Source organism: Lepidochelys olivacea, assembly GCF_965140295.1.
Source record: "Lepidochelys olivacea isolate rLepOli2 genome assembly, chromosome: 15".
NCBI lineage: Eukaryota > Metazoa > Chordata > Testudines > Cheloniidae > Lepidochelys > Lepidochelys olivacea.
In genome coordinates this window covers 28,139,029-28,157,924 of record NC_140425.1, presented here as the reverse complement: position 1 = coordinate 28,157,924, position 18,896 = coordinate 28,139,029, and the positions used below count along the sequence as shown (strand labels likewise).

The 18,896-nt window shown below is 41.1% G+C and overlaps 1 protein-coding gene across 2 annotated transcripts in view; it reads left to right on the top strand.

Moving 5' to 3' along the window:
* Positions 1 to 18,896, top strand: part of KDM2B (lysine demethylase 2B) — a 171,779-nt gene that overhangs the window by 10,843 nt on the left and 142,040 nt on the right. For both annotated transcript variants that reach the window (XM_084649458.1, XM_084649457.1), the window contains exon 4: positions 2,269 to 2,315. In XM_084649458.1, coding sequence (XP_084505584.1) covers positions 2,269 to 2,315 — 47 coding nt within the window. The remainder of the gene's footprint in view (positions 1 to 2,268; positions 2,316 to 18,896) is intronic.

The following is an 18,896-nucleotide window of genomic DNA, read 5'->3' as shown; positions in this document are numbered from 1 at the left end:
ACAGCTGTGCCGACGTAAGAGCGCTCATGTAGCTGCGCTATGCCGACAGGAGAGAGCTCTCACGTCGACATAACAAAACCGGCTCAGTGAGCAGCGGTAGCTATGCACACAAGCACTTATGCCGGCAAAACTTATGTTGCTCAGGGGTGTGGTTTTTTTTCATGCGCCCGAGTGACAAAAGTTGTGCCGACAGAAGCGCTGGTGTGGATAGCCCTATGTCGGTGAGAGATGCTCTCCCACCAACATAGTTACCGCCGCTCATTGCAGGTGGTTTAGTTATGCCAATGGGAGAGCTCTCTCCCGTTGCCATAGAGTGGCTACATGTGAGCCCTTATAGCTGTGCCGCTGCAGCAGTACAGCTGTGCTGCTATAAGGTCTCTAGTGTAGATGTGGCCTCAGTGCTTTTGAAGCACTTTGAGATCCTTTTTTACAAGCTACAGTATAAATGAAAATGATACTGCAAAGAAAAAGTAGCTGTTCTCTCCCTTCACCCAACCCCACTGCTGACATTCTGGATTTGTAATCAGACTTGACAAATGGATGGTATTTACTGAGGACACAGACGGTACTGGAAGTCTGTGGAGCTGCAATTTGTACCATACTGCAGGGTAAATCAGTTGTAATTGTGCAAGGGCTGAGCATAGCATCTGTGGTGGGTGGAATAGGAGGGAAAAGGGTACATTTGGAGCAGCAGGGATTTTTGTTTCTGTGGCAGCATATCAAAGCTTACAGAGGGAGGTATAAGCAGCCAGTGGAGATGGTGTAAATTAAAGCTGGACTTCCTAGCTGTAAACCTAGCACGAAGTGGGCTCCACAACATTGACCACTCAAAGAAAAGGCGTACTTGTGGCACCTTAGAGACTAACCAATTTATTTGAGCATGAGCTTTCGTGAGCTACAGCTCACTTCATCGGATGCATACCGTGCAGTTTCCACGGTATGCATCCGATGAAGTGAGCTGTAGCTCACGAAAGCTCATGCTTTTGCAGTTTCCACGGTATACATCCGATGAAGTGAGCTGTAGCTCACGAAAGCTCATGCTCAAATAAATTGGTTAGTCTCTAAGGTGCCACAAGTACTCCTTTTCTTTTTGCGAATACAGACTAACACGGCTGTTACTCTGAAAATTGACCACTCAGTTTGCATTCAGCACTGTGGAATTTTCACTCTGGCACAAGACATGGTCAGGGGTTGTAGAGAATAACAAACCAACTCTAGGTGTCCTCTCCAAAGTACTGAGCATGTGGTTTCATTTTGAAGGGAAGAAAGGTATTCCTCCACCTTGTTTGTTTCTATAAGTACCACTAACTGGTGCTAGGGCAGTAGGAGTTCTCAGCAGATTGGGTTTGCCCACTTGCCTTAGTCAGGCCTTTTATTTTATTTGTTTGTGTATGATGATTTATACAAATGCTAAAAAGGGCACCTATCCATATGCACTAGGTGCCTTATATCTACAAAAAGAAAAGGAGTACTTGTGGCTCCTTAGAGACTAACCAATTTATTTAGTCTCTAAGGTGCCACAAGTACTCCTTTTCTTTTTGCGAATACAGACTAACACGGCTGCTACTCTGAAACCTTATATCTACAGTATTTCTATGTTATGGGGTCAAGTGCACCAGTTTAAAATAGTCACCTCAAATCCCCTTTGTCCTCAAATAGTTCTCCTCTTCCCCATTCTCAAGTGGTTGGGTAAAAATCTGAGCCTTGCAAGTGAACCCTGAAGGTTATCAGATTAGGTCTGTTTCAGACAAGGAAGATAGTGAATTCCACAGCTGTGGGGCCCTTGCAGAGAGAATGCAAATCACAGGAACAAAAAGATAACACTTACCTCATGGGGATATTGTGAGGGTTAATTGTTTGCAAAGTGCTTGAGATGGTCAACTGGAAGGTGCAATAGAAGTGTAGAATATTATTGTGTTTTGTCAAAAGACCTGACCACATGTAATTGCTGCTAGCAGGATTCTAGCACAGGCTCCCCACTTGTGAGCAGAGACAGTTTTTTGGTACTAGTGCTAATCAAACTAACCTCAAAAAGCCAATAATGTGTCGTGATACCACTCCCTGTCTTCCCCTGTCAAAAACAACAACAAAAAAATCTGGCCACACTGCTCAGAGAAACCATGCTTGATCCCTGCTAGTAATAACCTTGTGTATTGCAATATGCACAAATACCATAATCTTATTTCTATTTTATCCTCGTAAAGAAAATGTGGTCACACTTTGATAGCATTTAACATTGCTTTTTTTTTTTTTTGTTGCTAATTATAGAATGCCTGACCGGGATTTCACTGTCAGAGATGTGAAGCTATTAGTGGGTAAGTTATTTTGAATTTACTGAACTAACTATATAGTTCAGTGTTGCTTTTAAATATTAGCTTGGTGTAAGTGCCCAGATATGTTTGTAGACACATGTGATAACTCACAGAATCTGGGAGGAGGCATGGAGAAGCAGTTCATAAATGAAAAAGGAGAAAAACCTTATTAGCAATTGTGCAGACCAAGCTGTGAACCATATGCTGTATAAATGGCCTCTTGTAAGTAAGGTGAATGCTTTACACTAACAGGTATCAGATACCTGTCCTCCCAGCCAAATGGCACCAGTAATTAACTGCAAATACATTTCTATCTTGGAAAGCAACAGTTTCACTTGTTGAGCTTGTGGCACCTTAGAGACTAACCAATTTATTTGAGCATGAGCTTCCGTGAGCTACAGCTCACTTCATCGGATGCATGCCGTGGAAAGTGTAGAAGATCTTTTTATATACACACAAAGCATGAAAAAATACCTCCCCCCACCCCACTCTCCTGCTGGTAATAGCTTATCTAAAGTGATCACTCTCCTTACAATGTGTATGATAATCAAGGTGGGCCATTTCCAGCATAAATCCAGGGTTTAACAAGAATGTCTGGGGGTGGGGAGGATAGGAAAAAACAAGGGGAAATAGAAAAGGAGGACTTGTGGCACCTTAGAGACTAACCAATTTATTTGAGCATGAGCTTTCGTGAGCTACAGCTCAGCTCACGAAAGCTTATGCTCAAATAAATTAGTTAGTCTCTTAGGTGCCACAAGTCCTCCTTTTCTTTTTGCGAATACAGACTAATAGGGCTGTTACTCTGAAAGGGGAAATAGGTTACGTTGCATAATGACTTAGCCACTCCCAGTCTCTATTCAAGCCTAAGTTAATTGCATCAAATTTGCAAATGAATTCCAATTCAACAGTTTCTCGCTGGAGTCTGGATTTGAAGTTTTTTTGTTGTAATATCACAACTTTCATGTCTGTAATCGCGTGACCAGAGAGATTGAAGTGTTCTCCGACTGGTTTATGAATGTTATAGTTCTTGACATCTGATTTGTGTCCATTTATTCTTTTACGTAGAGACTGTCCAGTTTGACCAATGTACATGGCAGAGGGGCATTGCTGGCACATGATGGCATATATCACATAGGTGGATGTGCAGGTGAACGAGCCTCTGATAGTGTGGCTGATGTTATTAGGCCCTGTGATGGTGTCCCCTGAATAGATATGTGGACACAGTTGGCAACGGGCTTCGTTGCAAGGATAGGTTCCTGGATTAGTGGTTCTGTTGTGTGGTATGTGGTTGCTGGTGAGTATTTGCTTCAGGTTGGGGGGCTGTCTGTAGGCAAGGACTGGCCTGTCTCCCAAGATTTGTGAGAGTGTTGGGTCATCCTTCAGGATAGGTTGTAGATCCTTAATAATGTGTTGGAGGGGTTTTAGTTGGGGGCTGAAGGTGACGGCTAGTGGCGTTCTCTTATTTTCTTTGTTAGGCCTGTCCTGTAGTAGGAGACTTCTGGGAACTCTTCTGGCTCTATCAATCTGTTTCTTCACTTCCGCAGGTGGGTATTGTAGTTGTAAGAATGCTTGATAGAGCTGTTGTAGGTGTTTGTCTCTGTCTGAGGGGTTGGAGCAAATGCGGTTGTATCGCAGAGCTTGGCTGTAGACGATGGATCGTGTGGTGTGGTCAGGGTGAAAGCTGGAGGCATGTAGGTAGGAATAGCGGTCAGTAGGTTTCCGGTATAGGGTGGTGTTTATGTGACCATTGTTTATTAGCACTGTAGTGTCCAGGAAGTGGATCTCTTGTGTGGACTGGACTAGGCTGAGGTTGATGGTGGGATGGAAATTGTTGAAATCATGGTGGAATTCCTCAAAGGCTTCTTTTCCATGGGTCCAGATGATGAAGATGTCATCAATATAGCGCAAGTAGAGTAGGGGCGGTAGGGGATGAGAGCTGAGGAAGCGTTGTTCTAAGTCAGCCATAAAATGTTGGCATACTGTGGGGCCATGCGGGTACCCATAGCAGTGCCGCTGATCTGAAGGTATACATTGTCCCCAAATGTAAAATAGTTATGGGTGGTCAAAAATATTATTTTGATGGCTTTATTAGAGCACATCTATGGTCTATGCATTGTTAGAATAAAATAGGAAACATGAAATCATGTAAGAGAATGAGGAGCTCTTCTTAATCTCATGTTACTTAGACTGTAAATTCTTTAGGGGCAGAGACTGTCTTTTTGTTCTGTTTGTACAGTGCCTAATATGACATGGTATTGGTCCGTGACTGGGCTTCTAGGTGCTACAAAAATACAAATAAATAATATTTTAGCTGCTGAGAAAATCCACACTTCTGAGGTTGTACATAGTTGAATCTCTTCTTTTGTGTGTCAGAGGCTTAAAGCAGGTGACTTCTGTTAATGCTAGTTGGTTGAACCCCAGAATAAGGCTGTGTAGATTTACACCAGAGCTTCTGATCTGCCATCTGTCTGAAACTGGTGAAGTCACTGAACTGGTTATGTATAGAAGTTCTGGGAGAAGTGTCGTGTTGCATAACAGACTGTTACGTAGAAAAAACAATGTAAGTGGGAGAGTTGTCTCTTCCCCACGATTGATGTCTCTGGAAATGTTAGCGGGCAGAGATTCCTGTTTATATTGGCCAGGAACATTAGCGTGAGAATGAACAGCAAAGCAGGAGGATGTTTACAAATAATATTCCATTTTGTAAATTAATGGAATGGGAATAAAGAATTTATTTGAGAATAACTGGTGTGAGAAGCATGAAATTTCTGGTGTGAGAAACATGAAATTTCTCACAGTTGGGTGGAGTGGTCTCTGTATACACACCATGTCAAATGTGGAATATTATGTAGTAATCCTGTTATATTTGGATAAGCTCCTTCTACAGATCCCAAGCCTAACCTATAATTTGGTCAATAACATTGTCTCCCATTGTTTGATTCTTTGGTATCACAGGTGAAAACTTGATTTTAAAAAATTCCATCTAAAAATGTTTGTGGAATCTGCAGGTCTGCAGCTCATATCTGTCAATTCAAGTTTTTATGACATTCAACATCCATCACAGTAATATCTGAGTGCCTTACAATGCACGCAGGTCCACATTTAGGCCTGGTGGAAACAGGTGCAACTCCATGGGCTGTGGCTAATTTCTAAAATATGTATGAATAACCTCAAAGTTCTAAGCTTGTGGTTTTCAAACTTCTGTATTGATGACCCCTCTCACAAAGCAAGCCTCTGAGTGCGACTTTCCTTATAAATTAAAAACGCTTTTTTTATATTTAACATTTATAAATGCTGCAGGTGTAGTGGGGCTTGGGAGTGGAGGCTGACAGTTCGTGACTCCCCACGTAACAACTTTTTAACCCCCTGAGGGGTCACGACCCCCAGTTTGAAAACCCCTTTTCTAAGCTGTAGTTGAGTGAGATTTATACGAAATACCGTTTCAACTCATTTATCCAAGATTTTTGGCTTAGTGTGTATGGTATATTTTCACATGAGATCTTAAAAAACTGAGTTCATGTCTGATCTGTGTGAGAATTAAAGACCCATGGAACTTCTTCTTAGAGTTGGTGTGTCCCTATGTCTTTGGCAAAAATCCCCCACCCTTGTGAATTTAGAGGTGTTTGCATTTCAGTAATACTGTGTGTACAAAACTTGTGAAATGCTCGGGGGAGCCTTCAGGATAAAAGGATGAGAAAAATTACTTATATCTTTGTCAAAAGAATATTTTGTAAAGACACTGGGTAACGTTTTTCAGAGCACCTAAAATAAATCACATTGAGTGTTAATTGGATTTTGGTTCCTAAGTGACTTAAATGCCTTTGAAAATCATGTCTTCCTGTTGATTTAAAAATCTTATGTTATAAAGAAACTTCTTTACCTTCCTTACTAATAACTCCTATGGTTGGGATTTCCAAAGGGACCTAGAAGAGTTAAGTGCCTCAATCCCAGTGAAATTAATGGATTTGGTGTCTAACCCCTTTAAATCCCTTTTTAGAATCCCAGCCTAAAGTATTAAAAGAGAATTTTAAAAATCCAGTTGACTTGTCACTCTTTTTGCTTCTTGTTTATTCTTTGCATTTCTCCCTTCTGAATGACAGTGAAGCTGGTGTCACTCTTGTGTATAGCCAGTGTCACTTCTGGTACATAATGTTTGCAATATTTGCATTTCATTATTTATTTATTTTAAAACAACTGTGTTCAGTGGAATCTTAAAATACTGTGGAAATATTATTATTGTTTTTGGGCTTCAGAAAAGTGTTATAACAAAATGTAATTATTGTACCCAATTTGACAGTTTTAACATTTTTCTAGAGACTGTGTGTGTGTGTGTCTGTGTATATATAAATATTACAATTTTATTTTCAAAGAATGACCACTTTAAATTAGAGAATTATAATAATCGTTCTAACTAAACATATTTGACTACTAACTCCAAATGAATGACATCTCAGATACTCTTTAAACCTGAAGGCAGTGGATTAATTTCAGTGATTGGAATTTGTCTGATCTGTGAAGTGGCTGTGAGCCAAGAGTATAAATGGAGAGAGGGAGAAAAACAATTGGCCTACTTAGGAACTTCAGACAATACTTAAAAGAGGAAAAACTCAGCTATAGTTTAATAACTAATAGGGCCTTATAACTTCATTCTGTAATGCGGATCTGAATGCTAGATCTGAAGGGCAGAATGTCATTGCCATTTGTCATAAAGTGCTTTACAGTTTCAAGAAGAGTGTTAGCGTCTACCTAATTCTCTTCAAACTTACTGTTTAAAGAGGTAAAAAATGTTGTTTTATTTTCATTTAGTTATTGTGTTCTCTTCATGAAGTGTGTTGAAAAACTTTGTTGCTTTTGTCTTTGCTCACCAAGGAACCATTCAGAAACCTATAAAAGGGTCTAATGCCCTCTTGAATTAAATCCGTGCATCTAGATGCAACATTAAAAACTAGACATGGCAAAGCACTAGAAACTGTATTGTTGACAACAATCCTGCCTGGGTCCCAGGGGATGATGGACCTAATAGATCTCTTCCATCTGTGATTTCTGTGATTTTTGCAGTCTTGGCTGCAGCTTTTGATCTCAGAACAGAGGGTTAAAGGAAAACCAAATGCCTATGTTCACATTCCTTTACTTTCTTTCTTGGGAGCAGATGAACAGACAGACATGACTGTACCTAGATTTTGCTTCTGATTTGGCATTTGAAATGCCAAGAAATAGAATTTGAGCCAAAAATCTCAGTTCCAAATTGAGCATTTAAAGAAATATGAGTAATGGCTTGTGCCTCAGCTGTGAGTTTATAATTGTGTTTTACTGACACAGATAAAGGGAGAAACTGTAACATAAGATCCTTGACATTCTGAATGGAAAGGGCCTTTTAAATGGAAGTCTGTGGCCCCAGCAAGTGCAGGTTAAGTCTTCCATTTTGTCTTTGATTAGTAAGACAGACTGCACTCAGTCATGTCTGCTGTAAAGAAAGTCTTTATATCATAACTAATGAAGACATTAAGGGTCTGATCTTACCTGCAGTGCAGTGCGTGGCTAAACTGTCATTTGCTTAAGTGGGAGAAAAATTGGGCCTGAAGGGTGAATACTGCCCGTGAAATTAATAGTAGTTCATAGAGCAAAGGCCCAAGCAAGATTGCCCTAAGTTTGGCATTGGAGCATATTGTGCACTACTGTAATAGTGGCGAGTATGCTTCACGGACTCTGTGTGATGCCATGCTTTACAATGGGGCATGGTAAATAGTATTATCTTGGTTTTACAGAGGAGCAAACTGAGGCAGAGAGGTGAACTGATTTGCAGAGAGGTTTATGCAGCAAGTCCAAAGCAGTGTAAGGAACAGACCCCAGGAGTTCTGACTTTTGGTTACTATTGTAACCATTAGACTCTTTCATCCATGTGCAGTGTGTGTGTGCTTAATATATGACCTGTCTGTGAGCCTGATCATAGCCTCTCCTATGCAGAGGAGAAAGAGGGCATAGGACACCCCTTAATTAATTTAGGCAGGCAGATTTTGTTTACGCAAGTTGAATGTGGTCAGCGCAAAAAGGGTTAACCCCCCACCCCCATGACAGTAACTTTCAGTTTATATTTAATGGCCACAACCTGTCAAGAGCTCAATTGTGTCTCTCTCAACTAGTCATTCTGTTATTAAATATTTGTATTGCAGTGGTCCCCAGCAGCCCTACTTAAGATCAGAAACACTTGCTCTAGTTGATTTACAAATGTGAAGGAAGACAAAGACCCTGCCCCAAATTATTACACTGTGAGAAGATATGCAATAATAAAAGGGTGAGGAAGAGGGTTGTAAGAAGGATATATACACATTTTAGATATATAAATTAAATTGCTAAAGTAAGTATCAGCATCTCTATCTGCTCCTCATCCTTGTTCACTAATTGGTGGCTCTGCAGAAGTAGGTCTTGTGGTGAGATTTGAAGGACAAGGTAATGGCTCTGCAAGTCACGTCAGGGAAGGACATTCCATGCCTTAGGCAGCATGGAAGAAAGTGCAGAGACAGTTACGAGAAAACAGTATTTTAACTTTCTGGTTCTTGGGTACTAGCACAGTATATCTTGAGCTGGGCTGTGCAGATCTGTTTCTACTTTGTGCTAATAGTAGTCCAATCTGGGACTTCTAGGATTGCTATAGTCCAAAAAAATAAGCCCTTCCCTGTACTCTGGATAACTGCTTCCTAAAACATTTTGGTTCAGTCCTCTTGTGTGTTTGCTGCTCCTCTGGTTTTGGTCTTGTCTGCAAATTGTGTCATGGTTGAATTCACACCAAACTCTAAAGTGACTTGGAGAGATTTGAGCAGTGGGGTCTGGGCAGAACTAGGGAAACATAGTTTATAAATGTACAGTCCCACACTCAGGAAGGTGAAATAAACAGTGCAGATATGAACTGGGATGAAGTCACATGACCAAGCAGTATAGAAAAGGACCTTTACTGTGCAAAACCCTTTTTCTCATTTATCCTTAATACAAGTCTAATGTTACTTTTTCCATTGAGCGGATGCTCAGGTTGTGTCAGTGGAGGTTTGGAATTGGGAACTGGGAGGGTGGATTGGGGAGGTTTTCTTTGGAGGAACTGTGCCACAAGGAGTGGGACCTAAAATTAAATTTAGGTCATGCAGGGAGGGAAAAAGTCTGCCCGCAAATCCTTATGCAAGTTTTGATTGAGACTGGCTATTCTCCCTGCATATGTAGGTTTTGTCCTGTCAGTGGGGGAGCCGTATATAAAGGAGAACGGGAGAGCTGAGTCAAGATTTTCTAGGCTGATTTGCAGAAGGCTTTTGCCCTTGGGGTGTAAAAATATGAATGTGAAATATTTCCATTCCTGGTAACATTTCTCCTCTTCTTGTTCACGTCAATGCTGTTTGTGTTCCAAAGTATGAAATGGATATATGCTACTCTCTGGGTTCTGCTTTCTTGTTATCCTGCAGTAGCACAATTCTGCAATGTTCACTTTGCAAACATTTTGGGAGGATATTTAAATTCAAATGAAAGTGTGAATTAAAAAAGGTAATTTAATGGACCCTGTTCCATTGTTTCTTGTCATTTAAAAAAAATACAACCGAAGGGTTTTACAAAATCCCAAGTTTTGGGCCTAATCTGATGGTGTTACATAAAGACATAGACAATGGAATAGACTGTGGAACTGGTTCCAGACAGATGGCCTTCACCCTAACACAGGAGGAGGATCACAACTAACTAACTAAGAGTTGTTGCTTCATTTTGTAGCTGTGTTCAGGACATGAACCAGGTAGGGCCACTAGTGGTATATAAAGGAGCAGTCTCCTTAACCCTTCCAGGGCCGAACTGAAGTTATATTGGGGCCCCTGGAGAAAATCTAAGCAGGGGCCCCTACATCTTCTACAAGGTCCTGAAAACTACACCCTGTTTAAGCCCTGCTTCCACAGAAGGGTCCTTAGGAAATAAGGCTTGCAGGGTTTGCCGCTTCTGAAGCGTTCTACTGTCCAATATTGCAATAAGATCCCCATGCATACAGGATATTGAAGTAACTTCAGTGAAGATAGGTTTGCTTCAAAACTGAGAAAAAGAGCCAGTCACAAAGTTTATGGGTATTTGGATCGGGGATTTTGACTATGCTCTTTTGAAAACGGTTCTCTCCTTATGCTATAGTACTATAGTTGTCTTCTCCATATCTTCTCTAGGATCATCCTAGCTGAGCTTAAATAGTTGCTTCCCATTTTTCGTCTAGTCAGTGTCACAGATTGTTACCTGCATTCCTCAGATGAAGCTGTTGATGAAGTCCCTCTGTGATCTCTTTTATTATTTTTCCCTTTAGAGTCTATTTTTTGGTCGAGTTTGGAGTGATTTGTCCAGAGAGAGAAGCTTCTAAAATCAACATGTTGTAATACTCTCTTTAAGGTTAAGCTTATAATTTTCTTTGTTTTACAATTCTTCAATTTATTTCCCTTCCATGTGTTCCCCAAACAGTGCTCTTAATAAGCACCCCCTTGTAACACAGGACTGACCTCCACTCTCAAAGCCCAGGATGGTATTAAAAAAGAGAGAGCAGCCTCACTTGTGAATCACTTTCCAAAAATAGTAACTAGGGCAGCACTCCTAGTCTCAGAATTATTCACTTTGCAAAACTCAATGGGCCAGATTCTTCCTCGTATAAATCCAGTTCAGTGGAGTCACATCCGGGAGGAATTTGGCTCACTGATGTGTTAATCTGGCTAACACTGTAGTGGTGTCCCCCAGTGGATGATTGAAATTAACCTTTTGAAAACTGAGAGAGACTGGGAAGTGAAGTAATATCTTTTATTGGATCATCTTTTGTTAGTGTAGAGGACAAGCTTTTGAGGTTCACAGAGCTTGTTCTTTCTACCAACAGTGGTCCAATAAAAGATATTGCCTCACTCACCTTCTCTCTCTCATACCCTGGTACTAACACAGCTACAACAACACTACAAACAACCTTTCAAAAACGGACATTTTCCAGGCTGCCAGCCATATGAATTAAGAGACAGTCTGCATTTTCCTCACTCTTGTGTGTTTTAATATAATGTTTGGTGTGGGTATATTCTAATAATCTGTTGATCTGCATTAAGTCAACATTGGTGTGTTTGAATGTTCAACCTTAATGTCACAAAATTAAAAAGTGAAGTCCCAAAGCAACTTGACCAGACCCATTTCACACATAGGCCACAAAGAATGTTGGATGACTGTGCCATCAAATGTATTATTTAAAGCCTGTGTGAAATAATACACCATATTTATAAAATCAATCTCCAAAGTATTGACTTTAATTTTGTAGTAATGACATTAGCCATTTGTGTTGCTCTCCCTCTTAAATAAGGCAATTCCTATAAAGCAGTGGGTCTTAAACTGGGGTGCACACAACCTCTGGGGATGCGAAATGCCCTTTCTGGGCGTGCAAGACATGCCAGATTTTTTTTTAAGATAAATCACTGAAAACACAAATTAAGCACAGGCATGTAAGTACACCTACTTTGTTTCATCAAACCTATGTATTTATTAACATTATACATTTTTTAATGATTATTGTAATATACAAACAAAAAATATATCTAGGTTTAAAGTACTGACCTACTTCAACAATTTTTGATAAGGGGTGCGAGAACATATTTTGAGAACCAAAGGGGTGCAGGCTACAGTAAAGGTTAAGAACCACTGCTATAGAGCATATGGGGGCTCAATTAATTGTCATTGCGGCTTGCCAGTGTAAACCACAAAGTTAGTTTCCTAGGAGGCAGTTTGTGGATTATTTTTAAATCATTGCTTAATCTAGTGTAAAATCCTTCTAAAGATAGAAGTCATTGGTGAAAGCTTGTGGGAAGAAGCTTTGATAGCTATATAGTTGGGGGATTCCTTTTAAAAAAAAAAGTTGGCTAAGAAGGGATTTCAGCAAATAAGCTTGATCACCTTTCTCCACCAGCCTGTATTTAAAAGCTCTCAGGCACCTGCAGGAAAACCCCACCTGCTTATTTCTATTGCTCCATTTTTTCTCTGTGTGTGTGTGTGTGTGTGTGCTTGCTGTGGTGTGCAACTTGAAACTCCCAGTGAAATGGAGATAGGGCACAGTTTGTAACCTGGATGGTTTTGTCTTTGCCCCTCTGACCCGTCTGGATATTGAAATGTCATTTAAGACACTGACTTCAGCATACAGGCTGTGCTTTGTCTTTGTCAACTAAATCATATTTTGTAATTAAAATTAATGTTTAATCCACAGTTAAAGTCACTTCTCCACCTAACAATAACTAATGTTGCTGGGTTTTGCCTGTCCTGGGAGGCATGTCATTGTATTGTCTCTTTCTCACATTTTTTTAGGCTCACTTAAAATGAGTTTTAAAATTCTGATGAGCTACATAATATCTCTTGATGTAATTATATGGTGGTAGTTGTCCGTTCTGAGTAGTTTTCTCTGTCCCTTTGAAAGAGTTAAGGGACATAGGATTAGCAGATCAAATCATTGCTTCAGACAGATAGGTATTCTGCTCTTAAAGCACATGACTGGGTATGCATTGTTCTCTATGGGTGGGGCAGAAGGGCTATGTGACACCTGCTATAATCGGCAGACTCCCTGAAGCATGAAAACTGACCCTGCCTTTGCATATCTAACTACACATACACCTTATCATTGACCACCTGCTGTAGGGAGTGTCAAATGCTGACAATAGGCTTTGTGAACTGTTTCTTGCTTAAATATACCTACCATTATCCTGGAGCCCTGGTGGGCTGGCCTATATTCCACCTTGGTCCCGAGGCCTGCCGGGGTATCAGTTGGCAGCTCCTTCACGGGGCCGTGAGCGCAGGCGTGTACTTGGCGCTGTTCATCCCAATCCCGGACACCTGCCGCTTTTGCGGCGTGAGGGAAACCCTGGCGCACGTCTACCTGGAGTGCGCCAGGCTGCAGCCCCTATTCCGGCTCCTCACGAATCTTTTGTTAAGATTTTGGTTGCACTTTTCCCCTCGCCTCCTTATCTATGCACTCCCTGTCTGTGGTCCCACTAAGTCACGGGACCTCCTGGTCAGCCTCCTCCTGGCCCTGGCTAAAGTGGCCATCTATAAAACCAGGGTGAGGAGGTTGGCCGATGGAGTCTCCTGTGACTGTGGGGCCTATTTCCGATCCTCCGTCTGTTCACACCTCTGGGCAGAGTTCCTCTGGGTGGCATCCACTGACTCCCTTGACGCCTTTGAGGAGCAGTGAGTGCTGTCTGGGGTTCTCTGTTCGGTGTCCCCGTCTGGTTCCCTTCGTTTGACCCTTTGACCACACTCCTGTCCCTGTTGTTCATTAGTTATCCCCCCATAATTATTTGGTTTTCCAGGTCCTGTGGACCCCCCTCTTAGGCTGGGGGGGTCCTTCCTGGATCCCAATAAAATTATCCTGGAGAGTCCTGTTCTTCTCATACTATCTGGCAGTATGAATTAAGGAGAGACTGATCAGTTTTCTCTCTACTCTTCATGTTCTGAAGTACCTCAGTCACATCTCGCGTATCAATTCTCTTTTCAGGGCTAAACCCAGTATTATTTATTTATTTATTTATTGTCAATTCTTGGGTGCAAGCTCCTTCCTGGATCTCTGACAAAGCACTTGAGGATACTGAGTTTGTGTGTGTGGTTTTTGGGAGGGGGGTGAGGGGGTGAGAGAACCTGGATTTGTGCAGGAAATGGCCCAACCTGATTATCATGCACATTGTGTAAAGAGTTGTCACTTTGGATGGGCTATCACCAGCAGGAGAGTGAATTTGTGTGGGGGGGTGGAGAGTGAGAAAACCTGGATTTGTGCTGGAAATGGCCCAACCTGATGATCACTTTAGATAAGCTATTACCAGCAGGACAGTGGGATGGGAGGACGTATTGTTTCATATTCTCTGTGTGTATATAAAGTCTGCTGCAGTTTCCACGGTATGCATCCGATGAAGTGAGCTGTAGCTCACGAAAGCTCATGCTCAAATAAATTGGTTAGTCTCTAAGGTGCCACAAGTACTCCTTTTCTTTTTGTATGTTCATTGATACACTCTCCCACCACTCTTCGGTCTGAGGTGGACTAGATAAAATTCTCTCCTGAGCCAATCTGTGTTGCTCAGCTGGAGAGGTTACTCTCACTTTTGCAGTAGCTTTGACTTGAAGTTCTGTTATTTCTCACACTGCAGCTGGGAACTTGATCAGCATCGTTTAGCTCTTCAGGAGTCCTAGGCCTATGGTACACTTAAAATTTAGATGGACATAGGCATGTCTGTGAGGGGTGTGAAAAATCCACCTGCCTGACTGATGTAGCTATGCTGACCTAACCCCCTGGGTGGATGCAGCTGTGTCAACAGATGAATGCTTCCATCAACATAGCTACTGTTGTTTGGGGAGGTTATGTTCCTACACTGATGGATAAACCCCTTCTATTAGTGTAGGCTGCATCTGTACTATGGAGTTAGCAGTTAGGCCAGCATCGCTGCAGCAACATGGTTATGCTGGTATAATCTCTGTAGTGTAACCAGCATAGACAGAGCATCTTGAGTAACCAAAGGCAAGCCTAGCCATTTAGGGCCTCATTTTCAGGAATACACAGTTTCTGGCAGCTCTCATTGACTTCAACTGAAATTGTGGGCACACAAGACCTCTAAAACAAGGCCCTTAATTTCTCTCTGCTTCTGCTTGCCCATCTGCAGTGATAGTACTTCTCTCATCCTTCCAGGATACATTCGTTTACACTTGTGAAGTGATCCAAGATCCTCAAATAGAAAATACTATAGAAATGCAATATTAAACAGTGCACACACTTTGACAGACTGTTTATTGGGATGCCATGGAAGATTTTGACACTGCATGACCTCCACATTCTCCCATAGCCGAGAGCTCTTTGCTAGATTGAAGGAAACCTTGGTTCAGTTCTCTCTTCTAATATTGTTCAAGTTAGCAGCGATGACAATGTAGCAGTTCAGACATTAACCAAACAGTATTTTTATTTTAGCAAGATACATGTTACTGCAAAGATTAAGGAAATGAACTGTAATTCAAAACATGTGCATGGCAGAAGAGAGTTATGCAGGGTCTGACCAAAATTACCTTCCCAACTGTCTGCAAGGTAGATTTACAGGGAAAGTAGGAACAGATATTTGAGAAATACTTCTTTTAAAACACTCATGTGAAGTTCCAGCAAGTTTATATAATTAAATTCAGATGGCAAATATTAGATAGAGAACTGGCCTTCTACACAAGTAGAAACATTAGTAACAAAAGAGTGCAATGGTGCCGGTCACAAGTGCTACTGGTTGCCAGAGTGACCATTCTTCTGTTATTCCAACCTTACTTGGATTAGCGCACACTAGTTGCCAGCACAAATGCTGACCAAGCTAACCCCTCAAAAAGTTTTAACAAACATGGAGGGATGAAGTGATTAGGTCTTTTTCCCCCCCAGATCTTTTTTGTGGTTCTAAAATGTTAAATTGACAGATGACAGAAACGTCTACCTTTGGATTTTATACTGCCTCTTATCACTGTAGTATCTTAGCACCTTCTCCATAAAATCATTAGCAATAACAAAGTCCCTCCTGGACACCAAGGAGTCTCTGGCTCTTTCTCTTTTTAGGGTAAAAGCTCTGCTTGGGATATTTATTTGTTACAGCTCTTTTTTCCTGTGTGTGTGTGTGTGTGTATATATAGATGAGGGTGTGTCAGTGTTGTGTCTTTCTTGCTATGGTGAAGGAGATATTTTTCAGCATTTCCTATTGATGATACTCTGCATTTGCCTGTTCTCCTCTGGAAGTTTTGTCCCATAGCTAGATCCCCTTGACCGAGAATCCTTTGTCCCTATCTGTCTCTCACTTCATTGTGGGCTTTATGATCTACATTATCCCAGAGGGCTGCAGCTGTCTGGGCAATTCATGGATTGAAATTTTCAGGCAGAGCCAGAAATAGAACTCAGTTACTCTTCCTCCTTGCCCTAGGGTTTGACTGCAAAACCATCCTTCCTCCTCTAAAAAGAGTACCTGTAATAACAGAAGGTTATAATAGTTGGTCCAGAAAGAAAAATTAAGGTATAGTCATTAGATGATTCACCATGAATCTGAAGTATCTTCACTTTTTAAACACTTGATTAGCCTAGTTAGAGGGAAGATTTTCAGCTTAGTCCCAGAATATTCATTTATGTGCATCATGGTTCTAAACGGTAATGGCAGATACCCTCTTAAGATTTGAAATCCCCCTCCACCCCTCACTTTATGGAAACATTCTCCCCACATCTCCATGACTCCAGATGCAGTCAGTTTTTTTCTTTCATATGTGCAAGGGTATGAAGGGTAAGGTGTGTATTGTGGTTTGTGTCAGAAGCATCCAACCAGCAGATGTAAAGGAGCCTGGAGACTCAACTGAGGCCCTGGGATGTCCATTATAAAAATGCAATAGCTATCAAAGGGGAGAAAGGAAAACGTGAAATTCAGGCTCTCTTTGTTCTAATTTGTGCTAGCATAGGAATACTGCAGTCTGTTACTTGAGAAGATTTTGTTATTACTAAAAAGATTAATATTAATTTTATGTGAATAATCATCATGGTTCCAGGGTTTTTTTTGATACAAAAATTTAAAAAGCCCCAAAAAACCCAAACCACTCACCTAGAACTGGATTGGCACTTTCTCTCAAAACAAAAGCCAGTTTGAGCTTGGCTTTGAAAATCCCCTTTATATGTTTGTAACTCCAACAAAACCCCATTGGGCTACTGAATGAAAACTGGCAAGTGAAAGTGACAATTTTGTTTTCATTAGTCAATATGAGTGAAATGCAGAAAGCAAACTGGACAGTAAAAGCTTTTTGAAAATGTACTACAGTAGAACCTCAGAGTTACAAACACCTCGGGAATGGAGGTTGTTCGTAACTTTTTCAAAAGTTTACAACTGAACATTGACTTAATACAGCTTTGAAATTTTACTATGCAGAAGAAAAATGCTGCTTTTAATCATCTTAATTTAAATGAAAGAAGCACAGAAACAGTTTTCTTACCTTGTCAACTATTTTTTTAAAACTTTCTCTTTATTTTTTTAGTAGTTTATGTTTAATACAGTACTGTACTGTTTGCTTTTTTTTTTTTTTTTTTGTGTCTGCTGTTGCCTGATTTCATACTTCTGGTTCCAAATGAGGTGTGTGGTTGACCAGTCAATTCATAACTCTGGTGTTTGTAACTCTGAGGTACTACTGTATTTGTTTTATTGAAAAGATTCATTCAAATTCTGTACTCATAGACTTTAAGGTCAGAAGGGACCATCATGGTCATCTAGTCTGACCTCCTGCACATTGCAGGCCACGGAACCTCGCCCACCCACTCCTGTACTAGACCCATCACCTTTGGCTGAGTTACTGAAGTCCTCAAATAATGATTTAAAGACTTCAGGTTACGGAGAATCCACCATTTACATTAGTTTAAATCTGCAAGTCACCTGTGCCTCATGGGACAGACGGAACCGCCCCCTCCCCCCCCCCCCCCCGCCAAGGGTCTCTGGCAATGTGATCTGGGGGAAAATTCCTTCATGACCCCAAATACAGAGATCAGTTAGAGCCTGTGCTTTTGTGCAAGACCCACCAGCCAGACACCTGGGAAAGAATTCTCTGTAATAACTCAGAGCTCTCCCCATCTAGTGACCCATCATTGGCCGTTGGAGATACTTGCTGTTAGCAGTTCGGCTACATACCATTGTTGGCAGTCTCATCACACCATCCCCTCCATAAACTTACCAGGCTCAGTCTTGAAGCCAATTAGGTTTTTTGCCTTCACTGCTCCCCTTGGAAGGCTGTTCCAGAACTTCACTCTTCTGATAGTTAGAAACCTTTGTCTAATTTCAAGCCTAAACTTGCTGATGGCCAGTTTTTATCCATTTGTTCTTGGGTCCACATTTGTGCTTAACTTAAATAACTCTTCTCCTTCTCTGGTTTTTATCCCTCTGATGTATTTATAGACAGTAATCATATCTCCCCTCAGCCTTCTTTTGGTTAGGCTAAACAAGTCTAATTCTTTGAGTCTCATATCGTAAGGTAGGTTTTACATTCCTCTCATCATCTTGGTAGCCTTTCTTTGCACCTGTTCCAGTTTGAATGAATCTTTCTTAAACATGGGAGACCAGAACTGCACACAGTATTCCAGATGAGGTCTCACCAGTGCCTTGTATACCGATACTAACACTTCCCTATCTCCACTGGAAATACTTCTCCTGATGCATCCTAGGACTGCATTAGCCTTTTCTTGGCCGCATCACACTGGTGGCTCATAGTCATCCTGCGATCAACCAATACATCGAGGTCTTGCTCCTCTTCTGTCACTTCCAACTGATAAATCCCCAGCTTATACCAAAAATTCTTGGGCAGGAGGTTTTTCTTTCCCAGTTATTGAAGTCATGTGGCTCATCCTTTTGTCTTCATCTTTTTCCTTACCCTTCCCTTTAATGACTTCTCACTTTCTTTTTATCCATCTTCTTATGATGAGACTGCTGTACTGTACATGCCTCATTTTATACCCTAATTTCATAATAGGTCATGATGAAACGGAGATAAATCATGCAAGCGTTGATCACTTGAAATTATCCTGTTCCTATAAATCAAACCAGCACC